Below are 19,009 nucleotides of genomic sequence, written 5' to 3' on the forward strand. Positions count from 1 at the left end.
CCTTGCCATCATTGAAGGAACCATGAATTCTGCTCTGTGTCGGAGAATTCTACAGGAGAATGTCAGGCCATCCGTCCGTGAGCTGAAGCTGAAGCGCAGCAGGGTCATGCAGCAAGACAATGATCCAAAACACAAGCAAGTCTACATCAGAATGGTTGAAGAACAAGAAATTTAAAGTTTTGGAATGGCCTAGTCAAAGTCCAGACCTAAACCCCATTGAGATGTTGTGGCAGGACCTGAAACGAGCAGTTCATGCTCAAAAACCCACAAATGTCACTGAGTTGAAGCAGTTCTGCATGGAGGAGTGGGCCAAAATTCTACAGGAAGCGTTTTGTTGCAGTTATTGCTGCTAAAGGTGGCGTAACCAGTTATTGAGTCTAAGGGAGCGATTACTTTTTCACACGGGGGCATTGGGTGTTGCATAACTTTCTTTAATAAATAAATGAAATATGTATCAATTTTTTGTGTTATTTGTTCACTCAGGGTCCCTTTTATCTAATATTAGGTTTTGGTTGAAGATCTGTTCACATTCAGTGTCAAAAATATGCAAAAATGCAGAAAATCAGACGGGGGAAATACTTTTTCACGGCACTATATATATATATATATATATATATATATATATATATATATATAAAAAATGAAGATAGTTTTCTATTTGAAGAGTATTGATTGCAGCAGAACACCCAAGCTGAACACATTTCCCCACATTTATATGAAATCCTGAATCTGTCCCCCAGTTAGATTTCACCAGAAGTAGAGGACAAGTGAAGCTGCTACAAATAAATAACCCACAATTGCAGTGTAGCTCTAGAAAGTTGCCACCACCTGCTTCATGTGAACACAAGGAGGGCAGATTTTCAAAAGTTTGTAAATGAGAACTCCAGTGTTAATTAACAAATCGGTATGTAGCATTTATTTTGGCATGTTCAAGTGGTCGTTATGCCTATCTCATTATTAAATAATCATGCTAACATGATTTCCGAAATTATGTTAATTTACGAAATAATGTTAATATCTTAACGAGCAGTGCTTCTTGCGACTATTTGTTTTGTGTGGGAATTAAAAGCAAATCCGTGTTAATTGTCATAATTTATCAGGAGTTAATTTGCACTTGGAAAAAGAGGGTTTTAATTAACGAAAGAGTATAACTCACCTTGAAACAGAAATGTAACAGCCCGCGGCTGACACTCTCACCTTCACACGTCTGTATGCACATATTATAACATCTCCTTATAACACTGTAAGTGTTCGGTGGCTATACTTCTATTCATGTTGAGTTTATTTATCGTGGAGGCGAGCAAACAGTAACAGTGTGCACAAGTGTATGAGAAGAAAGGTAGTGTAAAGCTGTTTTGTGTTTGTTCAAAAACAGTGTGTTTTTGTTCTGGTTTGGTTTTTGTTTTAACAGGTAAACAGTTAGCTGTCCTGTTTGTTAGTTTAGGTTCCTGTGTTGTGTTTAGTTAGTGCTCAAGAAAAGAGCCAGGAGAGAGCCGTCTTGCTGTATGCTAGTAGTTTCCATAATAGTGAATTATTTTTCCATTCATTTTATCTCGTTAACATGCATTTTGCTTGATTTCCCCTTATTTAGTCATTGAGACAGGAAGTGTTGTACGTGACCTGTGACATTTAAAAAGAAATGCGCTCATTAACGACCTCATCGACTCAATTTCAAAGCATAACGGATTGATTTAATTAACATTTTGTTTGAAAATCACTTGCTACTAAAGCGCTTGTTACTATACCACAAGTTTGATACAATAACACTATTTTGAAAATCCTACCTGGAATGTCTTGAAATGTAAGGTAGGGCTCTGACACTGAATTCTCCCAAAGGGATGGTTTGACTAACTTGTTTTACTGCATTTTGCTTCAGTTAAAACACAAGCAGCAGAATTTACTAGTAACTGAAGGCATGAAAGGAGCTGACTGTAGGTATTGTAGAGATGGTGCTGCAGCAGTCGATTCTCGGTAGCATTGTACCTACAGAGAAGAGAATATATTGCACATGAAAAGATGAATGAAATATTTAAAGGATGTCCATGAAATAGGAACAAAATCAAGGGCTCAAAATGGATTTCAGTTAACCTTAGTTGAAGTGCATAAAGCTAAGTAGCTGCCCAAAAATGATCAGCATTTTCTGAAAGCATACATTGTGTGCGCTGGGAGGGTCAGGTATAGGGGACAAAAATGAGGACCCTTTTAATGACCTTGAAATGTTCACATGCCTTCCTGAAACAGTACTAACACCAGAGATGTCACTTTTAATCAGAGTTCATGATATTTACTTTTGGTTATGAAAAAGGATCCTGTTAGCACACGTTTCATTCACACAGCGCATGGGGGAGTAGAGAGCTTTAAAGGCCATGGAGGGTCAGCAAGCTCCAGTATATCTGTCGCTGTATATGTTTAAAATGTGTCTGGGCCTACCAAGTTCCTTTCTGATGAAATGTGTTTACCAATAAAACATACTAGTTTATAGCATGGGTGGTAATTTGAATGGCAAATGGGATACATTACCACTTTAGATTAAAGGAAAATGCTATTCATTGTTCCATGGTGTAAAATTGTATCTTGATTTGTCTCTAAAGCCCGCCGCACACAACTCATCTCATCTCAACTGGCGGTACAGAGTCTGGATGAATCCTAGCAGTGTGCGTTTCCTTAAAACCAAGATTATGCAGATTTCAGTCGGGATGTCTTCAGATTTGAAGATTGAACATGTTTAATCTTTTTCAGACAGTTTCGTTCAAATGTGATCTGTCTGTCTGTGGCAGTTGCCGAACAAGATTGACTGAGACCGATTAGTCATAAGGGTGTCAACCAATGGTGAAGCAGGTTTAAGTGACGTAGCTTGTCATGTAACTTGTCACAAGATGGTGGAATATTGACAGCTTTAGTTCCACAGGTAAAAATACATTAGTCTTTGATTGCTCCCAGTGTCCTGAATTCAAAATTACCAGATATGTGCACATTTGAATTTGTTTTTTAGGCGTTTACTAATCAAAGGTAAATGATCAATTTACCTTTTTTATTCTCAATCTACTGGCAGCCTATATTGTCTTACTGCGCTAAAACAGAAGTAACCAGTGCGTCGATCTCCAATAGGTCAGAAATCACAAGCTCCTAGAGCCACATGCTGAGAAGAAAATGCCAAAGTCAAATAAAAATCAACAGGTTGGATTTTATTTACCACAGGCTAAAGTGTAATAGACAAACTATACAAAAAGTCAGACTGCCTGAAACGTTTGCACGGTGTAAATGGTCAATAGCTAAATTAATAGGCTAAGCGCTTCTTTTGGTTGCCTCGCGGCACTGTCTCCGCTGTCTAATCGGCAGATGATGGCATACATAGTATGAGGGTCGCTATGTTGGGCTGTTAATACAAAAATGTGTACAGGGCAGTATTAATTAAATCTGCATACATAGTAATCACCAGTATCTAGTCATGGTCAGTAATTCAGTCTTAGCAGTGTGCGACACCCAGTCGGGAAAAACTCAATTGTGACGTCAAACCAAAACTGAGCACAACTGATCGTAGAATCTGTGCATACTCAGATGAGAAGTCGGGACAGCTTGAGTTGGGCTGTGTGCGGCAGGCCTAACACAGGTCTTGAATTTTTTGCAACTGGGTAGGAAACACTGTCCGCCTCAAATTACTATATAAGTTGTTGTCGGATGATGTTGCCCATGTCGTGTAACCTTGTCATTTGTTTTGCAGCTTCGCCCAGTTGGCTGCTTATTATTTAAATTTAACTTGAAAGACTCAACCTCTTTCTTTTTAACTAAAAAATGGCCTGCTTCAGTTTTTCACTTAATCTGCTGCATTTTCTTAAAGGTTTAGGGTATCAACATTAGCTACATCTCTGTTGTGCACAGTGTAGGAATCGGTAAACCTTTCAAAAGGCTATGTTTTTCACAATGAGTAATTACATTTTATTTTGAAAATGTGGGGCAAGCTTCAGATTTCATAATTGAAAAGGAACATGCTGTATACACTTGCTGTATTTGGTGATAATATTTGGACAGCAGTGTGGAGTAGTGGTTAGGGCTCTGGACTTGTGGGTTGTGGGTTCAATCCCAGCTGGGGACACTGCTGCTGTACCCTTGAGCAAGGTACTTTACCTAGGTTGCTCCAGTAAAAACCCAACTGTATAAATGGGTAATTGTATGTAAAAATAATGTGATATCTTGTAACAATTGTAAGTTGCCCTGGATAAGGGCGTCGGCTAAGAAATAAATAATAATAATAAAAATAATAATATTGGACAACCACTATTAATTCCAGTGAATCGTATCTAATTTGTATTGACATAATTTCCTAGGTCTCACATTTTCCTATATGAATCGTGCATACATGATATTAAAGAGAATTTGATTGTATTGATTGCGAAACATTGCAAAAAAAACAATGATTTGAACTTGGAAGCCAATAAGAGTTCTTGTTAATGTAATAAATACAGTAGCAAACAGTTGAATGTTTTTAGTTTATTTTACTAGAAAAATATTAATAAAAAAAGTCAAGAAGAATCACAATCTGAAAGTATTTTCAATATCAACTGTTTCTCCATGCCAGAAGGTGCTGCCTTTTTAAAAAAATAAAATGACACTTTTAGCATAATGTGTGCATCTTTCATATAGGAAAAGATGAGATCTACAAATTGTTAGGTAAGATTTTTTATTAGCTCTATGTTAGTCACCCATATGATGCAGCACGACATCCACCTAGATATGTGAATGTGTTTTGCTTTTGGATCCAACGAATCGTAAGATCAGATCACATAATTTCTTGCATGTTTTTCTGGCTGTTGAATCGCCCTGAATTCTTTTGAAAAGTGATTTATGGCAAGGTGTTTCCTGAACTTGGCTGGAGGAACAGACACGTGTCTTCACTAGATTTTTTGCTATGGGCTCATGTACAATACTATCGGCCAAATTTTTCAGTTTTATAACATTAAAGCAAGTGCAAAGAGAGGAATTGAAACTTACCCGGAACAATTTAAATCACTCTTTCCTGCAATTGCAAGGAACATTTGCCATTGCAAATAAGGTCATAACAGTATTTTTTTCCTACCACAAAAAACATTGAAATTTGAACTTTGCAGTTAAGACCTTGATAAATGCAGCCCTTGTTATGATAATTGATGAACTTCAATCCTATCTCATTTTGAACAGGTCCCCCTTGCTGCGGACCTCCTGGAACTGTCGCCACTCAGAGGTATGACTTTGCTGTGTACTTTCTATCTGCCCTGGTGTTGGATTGGTAGAAGCCAGGGTCAAATGGGGGAAAAAGTTGGGAATCCATGTTGTATTGAAGGGGCCAGGGATTTTTTAAAATATCATTTAGATATACACTGTCTGGACGATTTATTAGGATCTGTACCTACCACCATTTGCTGTGATCGCAGCCTTAACACGATGCGGCACAGACTCCACAAGGTTCTGGAATGTGTCTTGAGAGATGTTAATCCATTTATGGGTAGATGTACTAAAGTGTTGCACCTGTCGCAATAGTTGCAAACCAGTTGCAAATGAGTCGAAAGTCTCGGGTGAAATGTACTAAACGTGCGCAATGCTGTAAGCGGCTTTTTAGGGAATGCTTTGCGGCAGCAGTTTTTCTTTTGCGGTTCAACCATTAATTAATATGTAATTATGGGCGTTCCTGCATAAATTCGCAAATGAGGTCACACATTATAATGAGATGTACTAAAGCTGCCGACAATTGCGACACTTAAATTGCATCAATTTAAGAACTTTTGAAAGCACGTTTTAAACAGTCGCAATTGTTGCTGGCATTTCCCAGTCCACTTGTTCTGGTGTGTTGCCAGCTGTGCTCAATGCATTTGAGTACCTGATTTTCACTAAAGTCAGGGTACTTACAAGTGTGTTGGGAGCAGTAGACTGCACACATGTGCCACTAACCCCTCCACCTCATTCTGAGCATCTGTATAGGACCATGATGTTAATTGTCTAGGCTACTAAGTAGGTAAAGTTAAAAATAATAAAATAAAAAACCCTAAAGTCATTTAGTTTAAATTTAAAATAATCTTTTATTTGCATTGTACACCAATGTGTACAATGCAGCAGCATGATTTATTTTGTGATACTAGTAGGCTAAAGTAAAAAGTGCACGAGGTATTCATTTGATTTTACTACTGTACTGTATAGGCATACTGTACAGATACATTTTCTACATAATGTAATGTGTAGCCTACCCATAACACATTTAGTGTTTTCAGCACAATGATTTATATTTAAAATACATAGAGAACTATAAAAATGTATGTGTGTGCAATTGTATTATGTTTTTAAACCCAACACCACCTTATGTACAGATGACGTTTACATTTGACAAACAATATTTTGATTCTTGCACCCTTGCATGTATGGACGTTATCCTTCAGGCACCCTCTGCTGCAGCAAACCACAACTTAACTCCTGCTATTTATATGAACAATGTCACGCAACACTTGCAATGTATGCTAGAGATCTCGCTAAGAAGACACAACAAGTATTTAAATTAGTATATTGCGGCTCTTTTCATTAACATATTTTCTCTTGGTACATACGACATAATGTATACTTTGCGAACTGTAGCAACAAAAATGCAAATTGCGGTATGTTTGCACTGCAACTGGCCCATCTTAGTACATCTACCCCATAGTATTTTAATGTTTAATGCAACTGGAGCAAAGGTAGGCAGAAGATCTTGATGACGAATGTGTCGTAGAAACATGGTAAATTGGACTGAGATCAGGGGAGTGTGGTGTCCATGGGAGATGGCTGAAGTATCTGTCGTGCTCCTGAAACCATTCACCCAACAAGATTGTGTTTTTATAAAGCTAGAAAAACAACTGGCCTGAATGCTGTATTTGATGTTTGAGGTGTGATTACTTGGTGCCAGGCACACTGCCCCTTGTTTCCAGAGGTGGGGGAGAGTTGTTTGGGTTACAGTGGAAACACACTTGTTGCCAAGTTCAGACTCAAGTGGATGGTTGCAAACGATAATGGGTCAGGAGCATATCAACAAAGGATTATAGTTTATTTGGAATTACATACACTGTTGACTCCAATTTAAGAACTCAACCAATGCAATGCTCGAACATAATGCCAGATTAAGTTTACAATTATGTTGCTAATGTATAGAGAGAGAAATGGATAGTTAGCTGTTTGTATTGGGGTTAATTTGTATTTATTTCAAAGCAACAAGAAACCAATTCAGAACAGTTGCGGACTGCTAACCCTGCAAAATGATGTTTTCCGACTCATTCCACAGTGGTTTGGTTATATAATCAACCCAATCATTAATTTGATACCTAGACAACTATGTAAACTATTGCAGTGAGAAAAAGCTAGCTGTAACCCTCCCTATAGTCCTAGTGTAGATTGATTGATTTGATTCAAAATCATTACACGGATAACACATTGCTGTTTGAAAGAAAATAGTATTTACTGTTGTGTATTTTTTTTTTTTTTTTGTAGAGCACACACAACAGAACCCTCCAAAACAAATGGCATGTACAGCATGCCTCTTCCTCTGGAACAGAGTAAGTATTGTTAATCTGCCTGTCTGAGGCTGGATTTCTCAATGCTGGGTTGTGTCAGTCTGCTTCCTCTTTCCTAACTCCACGATGTTCCGTTTTATTGAACTATGTAAACATGTAGGCAGGTGACAGTTGATTACAGTTGTTATTGTTTTGTTTCTAAAAACAGTTATGACGGACCAAATACATCAGTGTGCAGCTGTAGACAGGCCTCGTGCAGTGACTAATATCTTGTTTCAACACATTTTTTTTCATTCTGTGCCAGTGCTGGTACTGTACCTACACCATGCTAAATGTTGTCCCCGCAGAAATGACTTTTACAGTTCATGAAAATGAACTAAGGCACAAAGACCTCTCGTGCTCGCAGCACGGTAACACTGTGCCAGTGTCAGATCAGAAAGGATGCCGATAAGGCATGGCACAGCATGGAATTTAAAAATATTGTAAGAATGTGTCACGGTAAGTAAAGGGTGCGAGTGGCATGCCAGCCTGGTGTCATGGAAACCAGCTATCAGATGTAGCTGATTAGCTTTATTTTTTTATGTATGTCTCTCCTAACACTAAACACTATACATTGGTTCCACTTCTGTTTAGATCATTTACATAGACATATTTGTCTAAAAATATGTGTTAAGACAAAATATTAATGACAATAAAGGGACACAAATCTGTATTAACACATTTTTGAAAAAATGAATACATACATACCAATTCCTAAATTTATTAAAAAAAAAAAAAAATGTACATGACTCAAATTATTTAGTTTGTTGTTTTTTCCTGGTTTTGATGCCTTTAGCCAGGCATAAATCAGAAGTTTTTTTTTTTTGATTGGCTCCTAAGACTTTCAAAGGCAAAAGTAACTTTTCTAAAATGAATAAAACCATTCTAACAGTATCGACTCGCAAGGAATTATTCAGTATCTGCAACTTCAAGTTGTTTCTTGACACTTATGGCATTAAAATGGTTTTTATGTGTTTTGTTTTTTTTAAATCATTGTTGATTAAGGCCCATCCATGGTGGGTTCTAGTTTTGTACTTTAGGAACAAATAGACTGATGTAAACGTATGGACAGTATATGAAAGGTGTGGCATTGTTCCCCATTGCTCTCGGTTCTCTAAAGGGGGTCTTCAGATATTTTAATTGGAACACAGCATTAAATTACAACTGTGACTTTGTTTATATGATTTTCCCAATTAATAACCCCCTACAAAATAAAAAGTAGTATTATAAGTAAGTACATAAAAAGTATTCCCTAGGTGTGTGTGTGGGTGTGTGGGGGGGGGGGTTCCCCATTGCTCTCGGCTCTCGAAAGCGAGTCAACAACTACTGAAACGCACCATTGTTGCTACCACTGTGAGGGAGAGGCAAAAAAGGAGAAGTATAAAGCAAAACATGCAAGAGTAAATGTGTTCTCCTTTTTGTTTTTGTTTTTCTGACAAACATTACAGGCTTATGTTTTAGGGATCATAGATATAAGTTGGGTGTACAGTGTTATTGTTTCAAGATGTAATCTTGTGCAGTTTGGATGAGAGGATAGCAAAGTTTGCGCTGGTTCCTTAAACTGTGTGAAATGTTTTTAACTTCAGAACTAGGCTGTATTTTCTATGCACGGGATGACATCTACAGTATACAAGGAAGTAATGTACTGGAATTTTGACAAACACCTTACGATTATTGGTTCATTTCTCATACGTGATTTATAATACAACAGATGATGCTTTGATAGGTGAGATAATATGAGGTTTGGAGGTGCGCTTATACGACTGTTTCTTAAAGGCAACTATGAGTGAGTATCAGCGCACTCCTAATAAGAGTTTCCACATTTTGTGTGTGTTGGTTTTCAAATAAGATTCAATCCAGGTTTCAACAGTTGGCATTATCAGCAATGGATGACAAATACAACTGAACTGCTGGTATTTTAGTTGTAGTCAAATGAATTTAAGGTATTTAAGCAAGGTGTTCAGAAGATAATAAATAGATGCATCAAGATATGTATAAGGTGTAGTATACTGACCTCTTTGTTCCTTTTTTTGCAGGGAAGGTCTTTGTCACGTATGAAGCAGACAGTGACATGCACGTTCGCGAAATCTTAAACTTTGTGTCTTTGCTGAGAGGGAATGGATTTGACACGCATGTAAGGGCACTTTCAGTATTATATTCATTGTGGTCAGTGGCTTTCAGTGTTTGTTTCTGAAAGTAATAGTTTTATTTTATGTGTTGATTTGTAAAAGCCACTGAGGTTTGAAATACTAACTATGGTGACAATACTGTCATGCATTTCTGGTTATGTGTTGTCTTATTTGTTTCAGTTTCTTTAGGATTCAGAAATGAAATGCCCATAATGAGTAGTTAACTGACGGGTCAAATTACTTGGTCTTCTATATTGTCGTAAAAAAGAGGAGAGGTGAACAGAATGGAAGCTCTGATTTTATTAGCGCAATCAAATTCAGTGTGTGGTAATAGACATTAGGAATGTTAACAGTAGAAGGGTTCAGAGTTTAAGCCCAGACCTTGATAACAGGGTGCGGTCTATCAGGGTGTTCCTGGGTGTCATTCTTGTACCTACAGTTACAGCCGCTTGTTTAACATTATCAACTAAATTAACACTTTAGCTGCCTGTTTTATTGCGTCTGATTCTTTTTTCAGATTGACCAGTTTGAACAGCAGTATAGAAGCATAAGCAAAATTGACTTCATGGAAAAATACATCAGTGAGGTAAGGAAAGTGTAAAAGATTTGTATCTGTCTGAGAAAATAAAATAAAAAAAACTGACTGTTTTGAAGTATTTAGTTGTGCCATTGTTTAAATCCGCTGAATGGACCCCAGTGTGTCTCAGCCGCCAGTGGTTTGTTGCGTACTCTGTCTCGGTCAACAGAGCCCTAGGCTTGCAGCTGGACCTTTCTCTGCAAGTAGGTGGATACATGCTTGTATCATAGGTGGCTATTGTCCCTATGCTGTTCATGTAGCTCTGTCTTTCATTTTAGTGTCTACTTTGGTAAAATGTCCCAAAACAATACTTTTTTAATTACATTTTTTCAAATCATTTGAAAAGTTTATTGGCTGCAATCTTGTTCATGTTCCGTTTCTTATTGGCTTGTTTATTAATATTAACCACAGCGGTTTAAGTATAAATAATTACCATGATTGCCGACAACACCACATTGTGTGATCTCTTTTTTTTTTTTTTTTGTAAAATACCTCTTGTAACAGGGGAGATGTGCTGACTGTCTGGTGCATGCGGGGTACTGCAGGAAGGGGGCAGCAGCCTCATAGATCTGCCTGTCAGTCATGGCAGTGGCACAGAGAGGTGGGGAAGAGGGTGTGTTGGCTTTCCCTTTCTCTGAGAGGCGGGCCTTGGGGGATTGCTGACCCTTTAAGATAATGCTCTGTTGTCCCCTCCAAGACGAAACGAGCCAGCTGGCTGAAGCGCTCCTGCCGGACCGAGCACGGCTGGAGAAGAACAAGCACAACAAATAATTAATTAGAAAGAAAAGGAATTTTTAGGAGCGGGGGAAAAACTTGAGCAGAACCCTGAATTGTACGAGCAGGTTGAGAGAACATGTGAGCATAGGACAGAGACCCAGGCCGTGCGGATAACGGCCGGGGTAACGCTGCCGAGTGCCGCACTTTTATTTTGTATTTTTATTACTGTGTTTTATTTTCCCTTTTTCTTTCGCCTTTTGTTTTCATTATTATTTTTGAGCACTTGTATGTGCACTGGACTGCATACCAGTATTGGTAACCCTGTGGTCCTGTTTACTGTTGCCAGTATTCAGGCCATGGACAACAGCGCCCTCTGCAGGTAAAAATAAATCGGTGCGCCTGAGCGGCGTTACAAATAAAGTTCTGTCTGTCGGTGAATTGCCCACCACCTTTCCACACCTCTATTTTGTAATTTAAAGCCATGGAAAGAAATGGTTCATTTAATATTTATTTATAGTTATACTTTGGGCTGCAGCAACAGGCTTATGGTTAATGGGTCTGTTCACACCATTTATAATTTATATTTGTTGCAATACAAGATTATACGATTTAATTAGAAATGATTAACAATTTTCTAATCAATTATTCAAAAATGTTTATACGTGCCCATCCCTAATACTGAGATACATTCATTATGATAATGCATGTGTACTGCATTCAGTAATTAAACTAATTGGGACCTGATGGTGTACAGATAATCACATTGTTTGGAAAATAGAATGACAACTGTGAAATTGTTTATATGACTTTCTGCTAAAAATATAGTAATACAACCCTTTTACCACACTGTACCACACTGGACTGTAAATGCCAGGGCTGAGTAACACATTTCTATGAAAACAGGGAAGCTCAATAACAGAAGTCTGGATAATGGGGTTCAGGTAATCAAGGGTTAACTGTACATGTGTGTGTGTGAGAAACTGTCAGTGGCCATAATGCATAGAACGTCATACAGTATATGGGAACAGACACTAAGTCAGTTCAAGTTAATGATTCTCTTTTAACAGTTCATTATTTGAGACTATAATGCAGATCTGTGTTGGAAATTATTACATACATGTTTTGATTGTCTATGACTACTGCAAGCAGCTTGAACTGACTAACAATGTGACACTCTTTTTGTTTTCATTTGCAGAAAGACTACTTGATTATTATAGTAATCAGCCCCAAGTATTACGAAACTGTCAAACCATGTCAGTATATCAGTATAAAGAATGACGAGAGTGCCTTGCATACAGTTTACATCTACAAACAGGTAGGACATTTTTTTTTAATTCTGCTATCACACATCCCCATTGTCGCCAGTTGCTCCCCCTTATCTAGAATTACAGGCTCTATTTTAATGTTGTGTTTCCCATAATACGTACCTATGTATCTGTTCATCTGTACTATTCCCACTCCTCTTACTGAAGGGCAGTACATGTAGTACAGTGAAAAAGCATCACAATAACAACTCCTATCATTTCTTCATCGGAATTTGCCCCTATTCAAAAACACCACTTAAGTGTTCCAAAACAGTGGTGTTGGTATTCAGAAAGCACCCTATTTAGTGTGACATACTGTTTTGAAGCTTACTGTATATGTAAGTGAAACTTGTAATGTGCTCATACCCACGCTGAAGGAACAATGGCACTATTTTAACAATAAAATGTGATATAATGTGTTTGGCAGTAGCAAAATTAAAACATTATACTGTCCCTTTGACAATACCAAATGCCGTGTGCTAGCCCCCCCCAAGGGCATGTAACAGATGTTTGTTTGATATATGTTGCTACATGCACATCAGTGGCAAATCCCTACAGTACAAAATATCATTAAGCCAGATTCACACAGGACTAAAAATCACCACATAAACTGGGCAGATGGCATCTAAATTTTTACTGACATCGTCCATTTAATTTTATCCCAGGTCCTTTTTGGACATCGGGAGCTTCTGTAAAATTTCAAAGTCGGGCGTCCTGTGTCTTTAGTCGACCATGCCAGTGGTGTTAGAATTAATATAAGCATTTCCACGGTATTCACCTCATAGCAATACCAGCCTGTACAATAAACCATAATAGAATATTAAAATTGGTACGATCTGTCCTGAGAGTCTAAAGATCAGTAAAATGCTTCCTCCATCTTGTTTACATCCGGTTCATTGTTTACAAAATATGCACAAAAGCGCCCTCTCTGGCCACAACATCGCATTTCATTTGGAATTTACCGTTTTTTCCTGATGAAAACTAGTCTGGGAGGTTACTAGACATCCTCTGCTTTTGACTGACTCGAACTCCATTTGTAGTCCCGTGTGAATCATGCTTAAGGCACACTGTTGTCATAGTTCCCCACCAATTTTGAACCAAAGCCATTTCAGATATCTATGACAATCCTATTTCTCTTCACACACGCGCACACAGACAAACAATATTGCCGTTAATTGCCACAAGGCATACACAATGTAAACATCTATGGAGTCACCCATCCAGGTTTTAGGGTGGTATTAGTGAATACTGTACAGCTAGCTATTCATAGTCACTGTACCACACACTCCACAGACTGCTTTTTCAAATTATTTTATATAGGACATTCTCCAACCTGTATGTTTGACTTTTTTTTTTTAGTTACAAAATGAGTACATCCAGAATGGCAGTAAAAATTTCCGCTTCATTCCTGTTCTCTTCCCTGGAGCAAAGAGGGTACGTTTCAGTTACTGATGTTCTGTTGTAATATACAAATTATCAAGCTGATCAAATCTATTTGCATCACTACTGTACTTTTTTTTTTTTTTTTTGCCCAGAATTATAAATTCATAGAATAGCCTGCTAATTAAAGTAGTATCTTAAACACTGTGAACATGTAAATCAGATCCAACTAGTATGGGCAAATGTTGTGCTAAGAACGGACAAACCTAGATGGGCTTTCACGTTCCCAAACTTTTCTAATGTACGTACACTACAATATGCTCTGATATACTATTTTCAGTAGTGATTCAAATAACAAAATCTGTTAGATTTTTCAAATCACACAATGATCGCAACGCATTGCACTCTGTTTTAGTGTCCACTAACTCTATCTGTTTTTTTTTTTTTAGTTGGTTGACATTTGAGCAATTTGAGCAATAGTAGGGGAATCTAGGAAATGAACCAACTAAACCTTAGTGCATAATATTTGATGGTATAACTTATGGGCATGCATAGACGTGTTTAGAGAAATATACTGTCATGCTGGAAGGGGTGTAATTGTAGTACATGTTCTTTTCTAGATATGATTAAACAATGAGATTTATATAAACCTGGTTATGCCCCATTAAATACCCTAGTGACATTTTCAAAACGCCTCCAACTCAAAGACGGTACAGTAGTTTGTCCCGATCTGAGGTTCAGATCTTATTCCCATCTGTCTCTCCCCCTCCAGAGCCACGTCCCTTCCTGGCTGCAGAACACCCACGTGTATCACTGGCCCCAAGACATGCAAGACATCCTGCTGCGGCTGATGCGTGTGGAGAAATACAACCCCCCACCCGTTGGGAAGCTCCCCACCATCCTCTCCAAGCGCATTTAGGGGCCTTGCTGGGGACCTGCACGAAAATACCGGCTCTGATCAACTTCTGTTTTATGAGACTGCAGGTGTACGCAATCACTGTTTTTAGAACAGCGGTTTTCAACCATTTTAAAACAGTACCCGTTTCTTCTTGAGGTTTCAGCTCAAGTACCCCTTTACAATTTTCTCTCTACTGAATAGTACCACAGTTGCAATGCAAGGCAGAATAATCTGATTCACATGTTTCTTTTTTACTGTTTTATTTTAATATATAAAATGTCACAACAGTTTGGGATTGACAAACTGCTGGTTTAGGACAGAATGCAGACAGAGAAAGGGTATGTATCACCTGGAATGCCAGCTGTTTGCTCAGTGGAATCAAACCAGTTTTAGCTGTGGTGTGATCGTTCCAAATGGGGGGATTATTGGGGAATCAGAACAGGGGCATTAGGCAAAAGTGTTCAGTTTCTGATTCAAACCCTGCTGGACAGATATGCTCCCACTCAACACTATCTTCGCATAAACTTGTCTGTGACGAATGAATCAGTTGTGTATCAGAATGATGCATCACTTAAATGCAAACTCAGAATTATTACAAAACAATAGTGCTGGTACAGAACACCAAAGGGCATTGAACAGCAGTGGCCAAAAGTTTTACATCACTTTGAATTTTAGGATTGAAAAAAAAATGCAAACATAATTTAGATATTTTAACATCCTGTAATCAAATAAATTACAAAATGATATCGCAAGTGTCTACCGGTAGCCATAATAGTAGTACAGTATTTCATGTTAGATTTCGTAGATAGATGAAATGGTAGCTGTATTACTCCAGAGATGATAGACAAAGAGAAGGAGATGTGATACTTTTTTTTACTGAACTAACTAAACAAAAAATAAGCTTTCAAGACCTCACAGGTCTCTTCTTCAGATGAAAGTAGGGAAGAGATTGATGTTTACATTATTAATGAATTCTGAATGTAAACATCAATCTCTCTTTTCTACTTTCATCTGAAGAAGAGACTTTGAAAGCTTGCGATTATTTTTTGTTTAGTTAGTCCAATAAAAGCTATCACATCTCCTTCTCTTTCTCTGTTAGATTTCGAAATGACACATTTGTCAAATTATTATTATTTCTTTGTTATGTGTGTGTCAAACTACAAAGCTGTATGTAATTCAATATGTTAACATAACATTATTCAGCAGGTTTCATTCGACTATGTAGCAACATTTAATTCTATAGGGTGGTGCAAAACATTTGGCCATAGCTGTAGACTTTTCTTTTCCCAGGTTTTTTAATTGACTCGATAGGGAACCTACAATGGTTTATCTTTTTTTTTTTTTTAATCTTAATGTTAATTTTTGATCAACTCCCTAAAACTTGGAGCCCTCACTGTTTTTTATTGTATGTAATAAATGCCCCTAAGAATTCAAATAGTTTAAGTATGTCAAATTTAGTTGTGCACATACAGGTAGTGAACAAAAAAATGGAAACACCAATGTAAAGTCACTTAATAGGGCGTTGGGCCACTATAGTATCCCGCTCTGGAGTTCTCGGCGGACTGTTTTTGATGAAACTGGCTGCTCGCGCCCCAGTTTGAAATTTGCAGTCAGTTGATCTGCAGTTGCTCGTCTGTTTTGCCTTGCACTTCGAATTAATGCACAGATATCACGATCCTGAAGTATGCGTTTCCATCCACTGTTGCCCTTTGCTGATGATGTCTTTCACTCGGCATTCCATGCTGACATCACCTTGGACACCGTTGCTCGTGAAACATCAGCAAGTTGAGCTGTCTTGGTCACTGAAGCTCCTGCCAAACGCGCCCCAACAATCACCCAGCTTTCAAAGTCACTGAGGTCTCCTCTTGCAGCCATGCTAACCATAATTATAGGTAACCAGGCCTGTCCAGCATTTCTATACATGACCCTAAGCATGCTGGGATGTTATTTGATTAATTAACGCATGAGCCACACCTGTGTGGAAGCCTTTGCTTTTCAATATACTTGGTGTCCCTCATTGACCCAGGTGTTTCCATTTTTTGTTCACTACGTGTATATTGGACTATCACTGAGTGAGTGCAATACATACAGAGGTAGTATAACAAATACATACACCAGCATGAACAGTAATTGGCTGAGTTTGAAAGAGTTACAGAACCCCTCGCTGTGTCTATAGATTATATATATATATATATATATATTTTCTATCATATATAGTGTATCCAGATCAGGCACCATACTGCAAAGCTGTTTGTTTTATGTTCCCTCACTAGCCACACATTTTAACCAGAGCACCAGCATTGTTGTAGAAGGGACAATGATCTGGATACACTATAAAATGAATTCTCCTTGAAGAAATATACATATGTCCAGCTGATTTATGACCCAGATGTGTGAATAAAAAGTGTTTATGTTGAAAGTAGATATGATACAATACTGACAACACACGACACAACAAAGGCAATGTAATGCATTATAAAAACTACAGGGTGTTCTGTGACACTTTAACAGTAAGAGCTACAGAACATTATGCTTTCACATCAGGTGCCTTTCTTAATTAGTAAACGCATGACTGTAAACTTCTGAGCTGATGCTATTTATCGCAGGCTCTGCCAATACACGACTAGTACTGTGTTTAATATCATTTTAACACACAACTTTCAACTGCATTAGACCAAGGTCAAATTACCAATACTATAAATAAATGCTACACTGTTAGTCAATTACATCAAGGCTTGAATGATATGAACCCTGTTTTTGTTAACTGAATATACTTCGTGTATTTTCTGTCTCACAAAGGGCTGACGTTTTCTTTGACGTACGCAATCTCTGTATAAAGCAAGGCTTGTTGTCAGTGCAGCTGGTAATGGGGCATTTCCAAATGAATACATTGCATTACTAATTTTCAAATTCTTCAAAATGTGTACTTATACTTCATCTCTGTTAATTTTTCATGTTGAAATATGTTTTTGATTTACAAAATAAATAAACAAATACAATGAAATATATTTTGTCAAGCATTTAAAAAAAAAAAAGCTGAACAAGCAAGTGATTGCACATTCCTGCCTAATAATTAGATTATTACTAATTGGAAATTTATCCTAGGATTATATTTTAATCCTATCCGTGCAAACTTTATAAGATGTTTTACAAATACAAAACAACTAAAACTATGATAAGTAAATGCAATTATGTGCTAACACTGCACAGCATTATTATTTACCTTCACTAGAGTTGCCGTTTGTTGTTCTTTACTAAGGTTAGATTTGAATGAAGCCAAAAGTTCCAGCTACCTCAAAACATTAAATATAAAAAATGCAATGCTTAATAAAGAAACGTACAACCCAATACAATCCATGATTGGATATTTGCTGTAGCATCTACTTTCAAAACTGCCCTTGAGAGATTTGCATAGAGAATGGAAGTGCATGACAGGAATTATTTCACTGGCCAACTCCTTTAGACAAAGCATTGCCACACCAGTACTCCAGGTCTTCAATGAACGATAGCAGGGGCTTCACTAGCTATATATAACAAAGATTAGGATCTGACAGGATTAAAAACACTTTATGTATGTATAAGTAAAGAGGCACGGATAAAAAACCCTTTTTGAACATTGTGACGGTACACCCCACCTGTGTTTATTTGTATTTTTTGTTGTATTATTATGATTTAAATGTATTGTTTGGTGTTTAAAAGCACAATGTTTCTTATTGTTTTACAGCATGGATTTGGTTAAAATTTCCAACCCAGCTAAGTGCCTAATGTGGCCATCTCCAAATTAAGTAATTCCTAGTTTGGAGATGGACATGTATATCTAAAGAGCAGATCAGATGCTCATTAGAGGATGGTCGGTTGTTCAGAGAGGAGGAACGTAAGAAGTCAGATATAAAAATAACTATTGCTGCTGGCTTGAAACCAGCACAATACTTGTTTTATTTAGTGTGTGTTCTGTTTTGTGTCTGTTTATTTTGGCCACCGTTTTGTTTTGAAGAAGTCCTTTGTTTTGTTTAAACCTTTTATTTTGATTATTAAATAAAGAGCGCATTTGTGACTCAACCGTAGTACCTTGCCTGTGTGTTTACTTATTCGACCATTCTGTGACACATGGGATTAACAGCACCTCCTCGTCAGAGGCCTGGTTCATCCAGGAAAAAAAAAACAGCTACATGCCCAAAAGAGGAAGAAGGGGAGGAACGGCCATCCCCAGAGTCAAGCAAGGAAGCCAGTGCGAGCTCCAGAACTCAAGAGGGGGGAGTCCAAGCGTCCAGTGCCCACGAAGGGGGAGCGCAACCATCTAGCGCCCACGAGGGGGGAGTGTGAGCGTCCAGCGCCATTGGGAGAAGCCCCGCTGTCTCCAATGCCACTGTTGCTACTGCGGGAATACCCCACAAAAATGGCAGGAGAGCCACTGGGAAGTCTACCTCTGCGTTCTCGAGGTCTTGATTGGGTGCCCTGCT

The 19,009-nt window shown here is 37.9% G+C and overlaps 1 protein-coding gene across 1 annotated transcript in view; it reads left to right on the forward strand.

Moving 5' to 3' along the window:
• traf3ip2l (TRAF3 interacting protein 2-like) overlaps nucleotides 1-18,608 on the forward strand; it is a 43,362-nt gene extending 24,754 nt beyond the window's left edge. The window contains exons 4-10 of the mRNA XM_034011196.3: nucleotides 5,176-5,218; nucleotides 7,483-7,547; nucleotides 9,581-9,678; nucleotides 10,191-10,259; nucleotides 12,163-12,282; nucleotides 13,631-13,705; nucleotides 14,424-18,608. Coding sequence (XP_033867087.2) covers nucleotides 5,176-5,218; nucleotides 7,483-7,547; nucleotides 9,581-9,678; nucleotides 10,191-10,259; nucleotides 12,163-12,282; nucleotides 13,631-13,705; nucleotides 14,424-14,570 — 617 coding nt within the window. The 3' untranslated portion in view covers nucleotides 14,571-18,608. The remainder of the gene's footprint in view (nucleotides 1-5,175; nucleotides 5,219-7,482; nucleotides 7,548-9,580; nucleotides 9,679-10,190; nucleotides 10,260-12,162; nucleotides 12,283-13,630; nucleotides 13,706-14,423) is intronic.
• Nucleotides 18,609-19,009: the final 401 nt, after the last annotated feature.

Source organism: Acipenser ruthenus, chromosome 8 (genome assembly GCF_902713425.1).
Source record: "Acipenser ruthenus chromosome 8, fAciRut3.2 maternal haplotype, whole genome shotgun sequence".
Classification (NCBI taxonomy): domain Eukaryota; kingdom Metazoa; phylum Chordata; class Actinopteri; order Acipenseriformes; family Acipenseridae; genus Acipenser; species Acipenser ruthenus.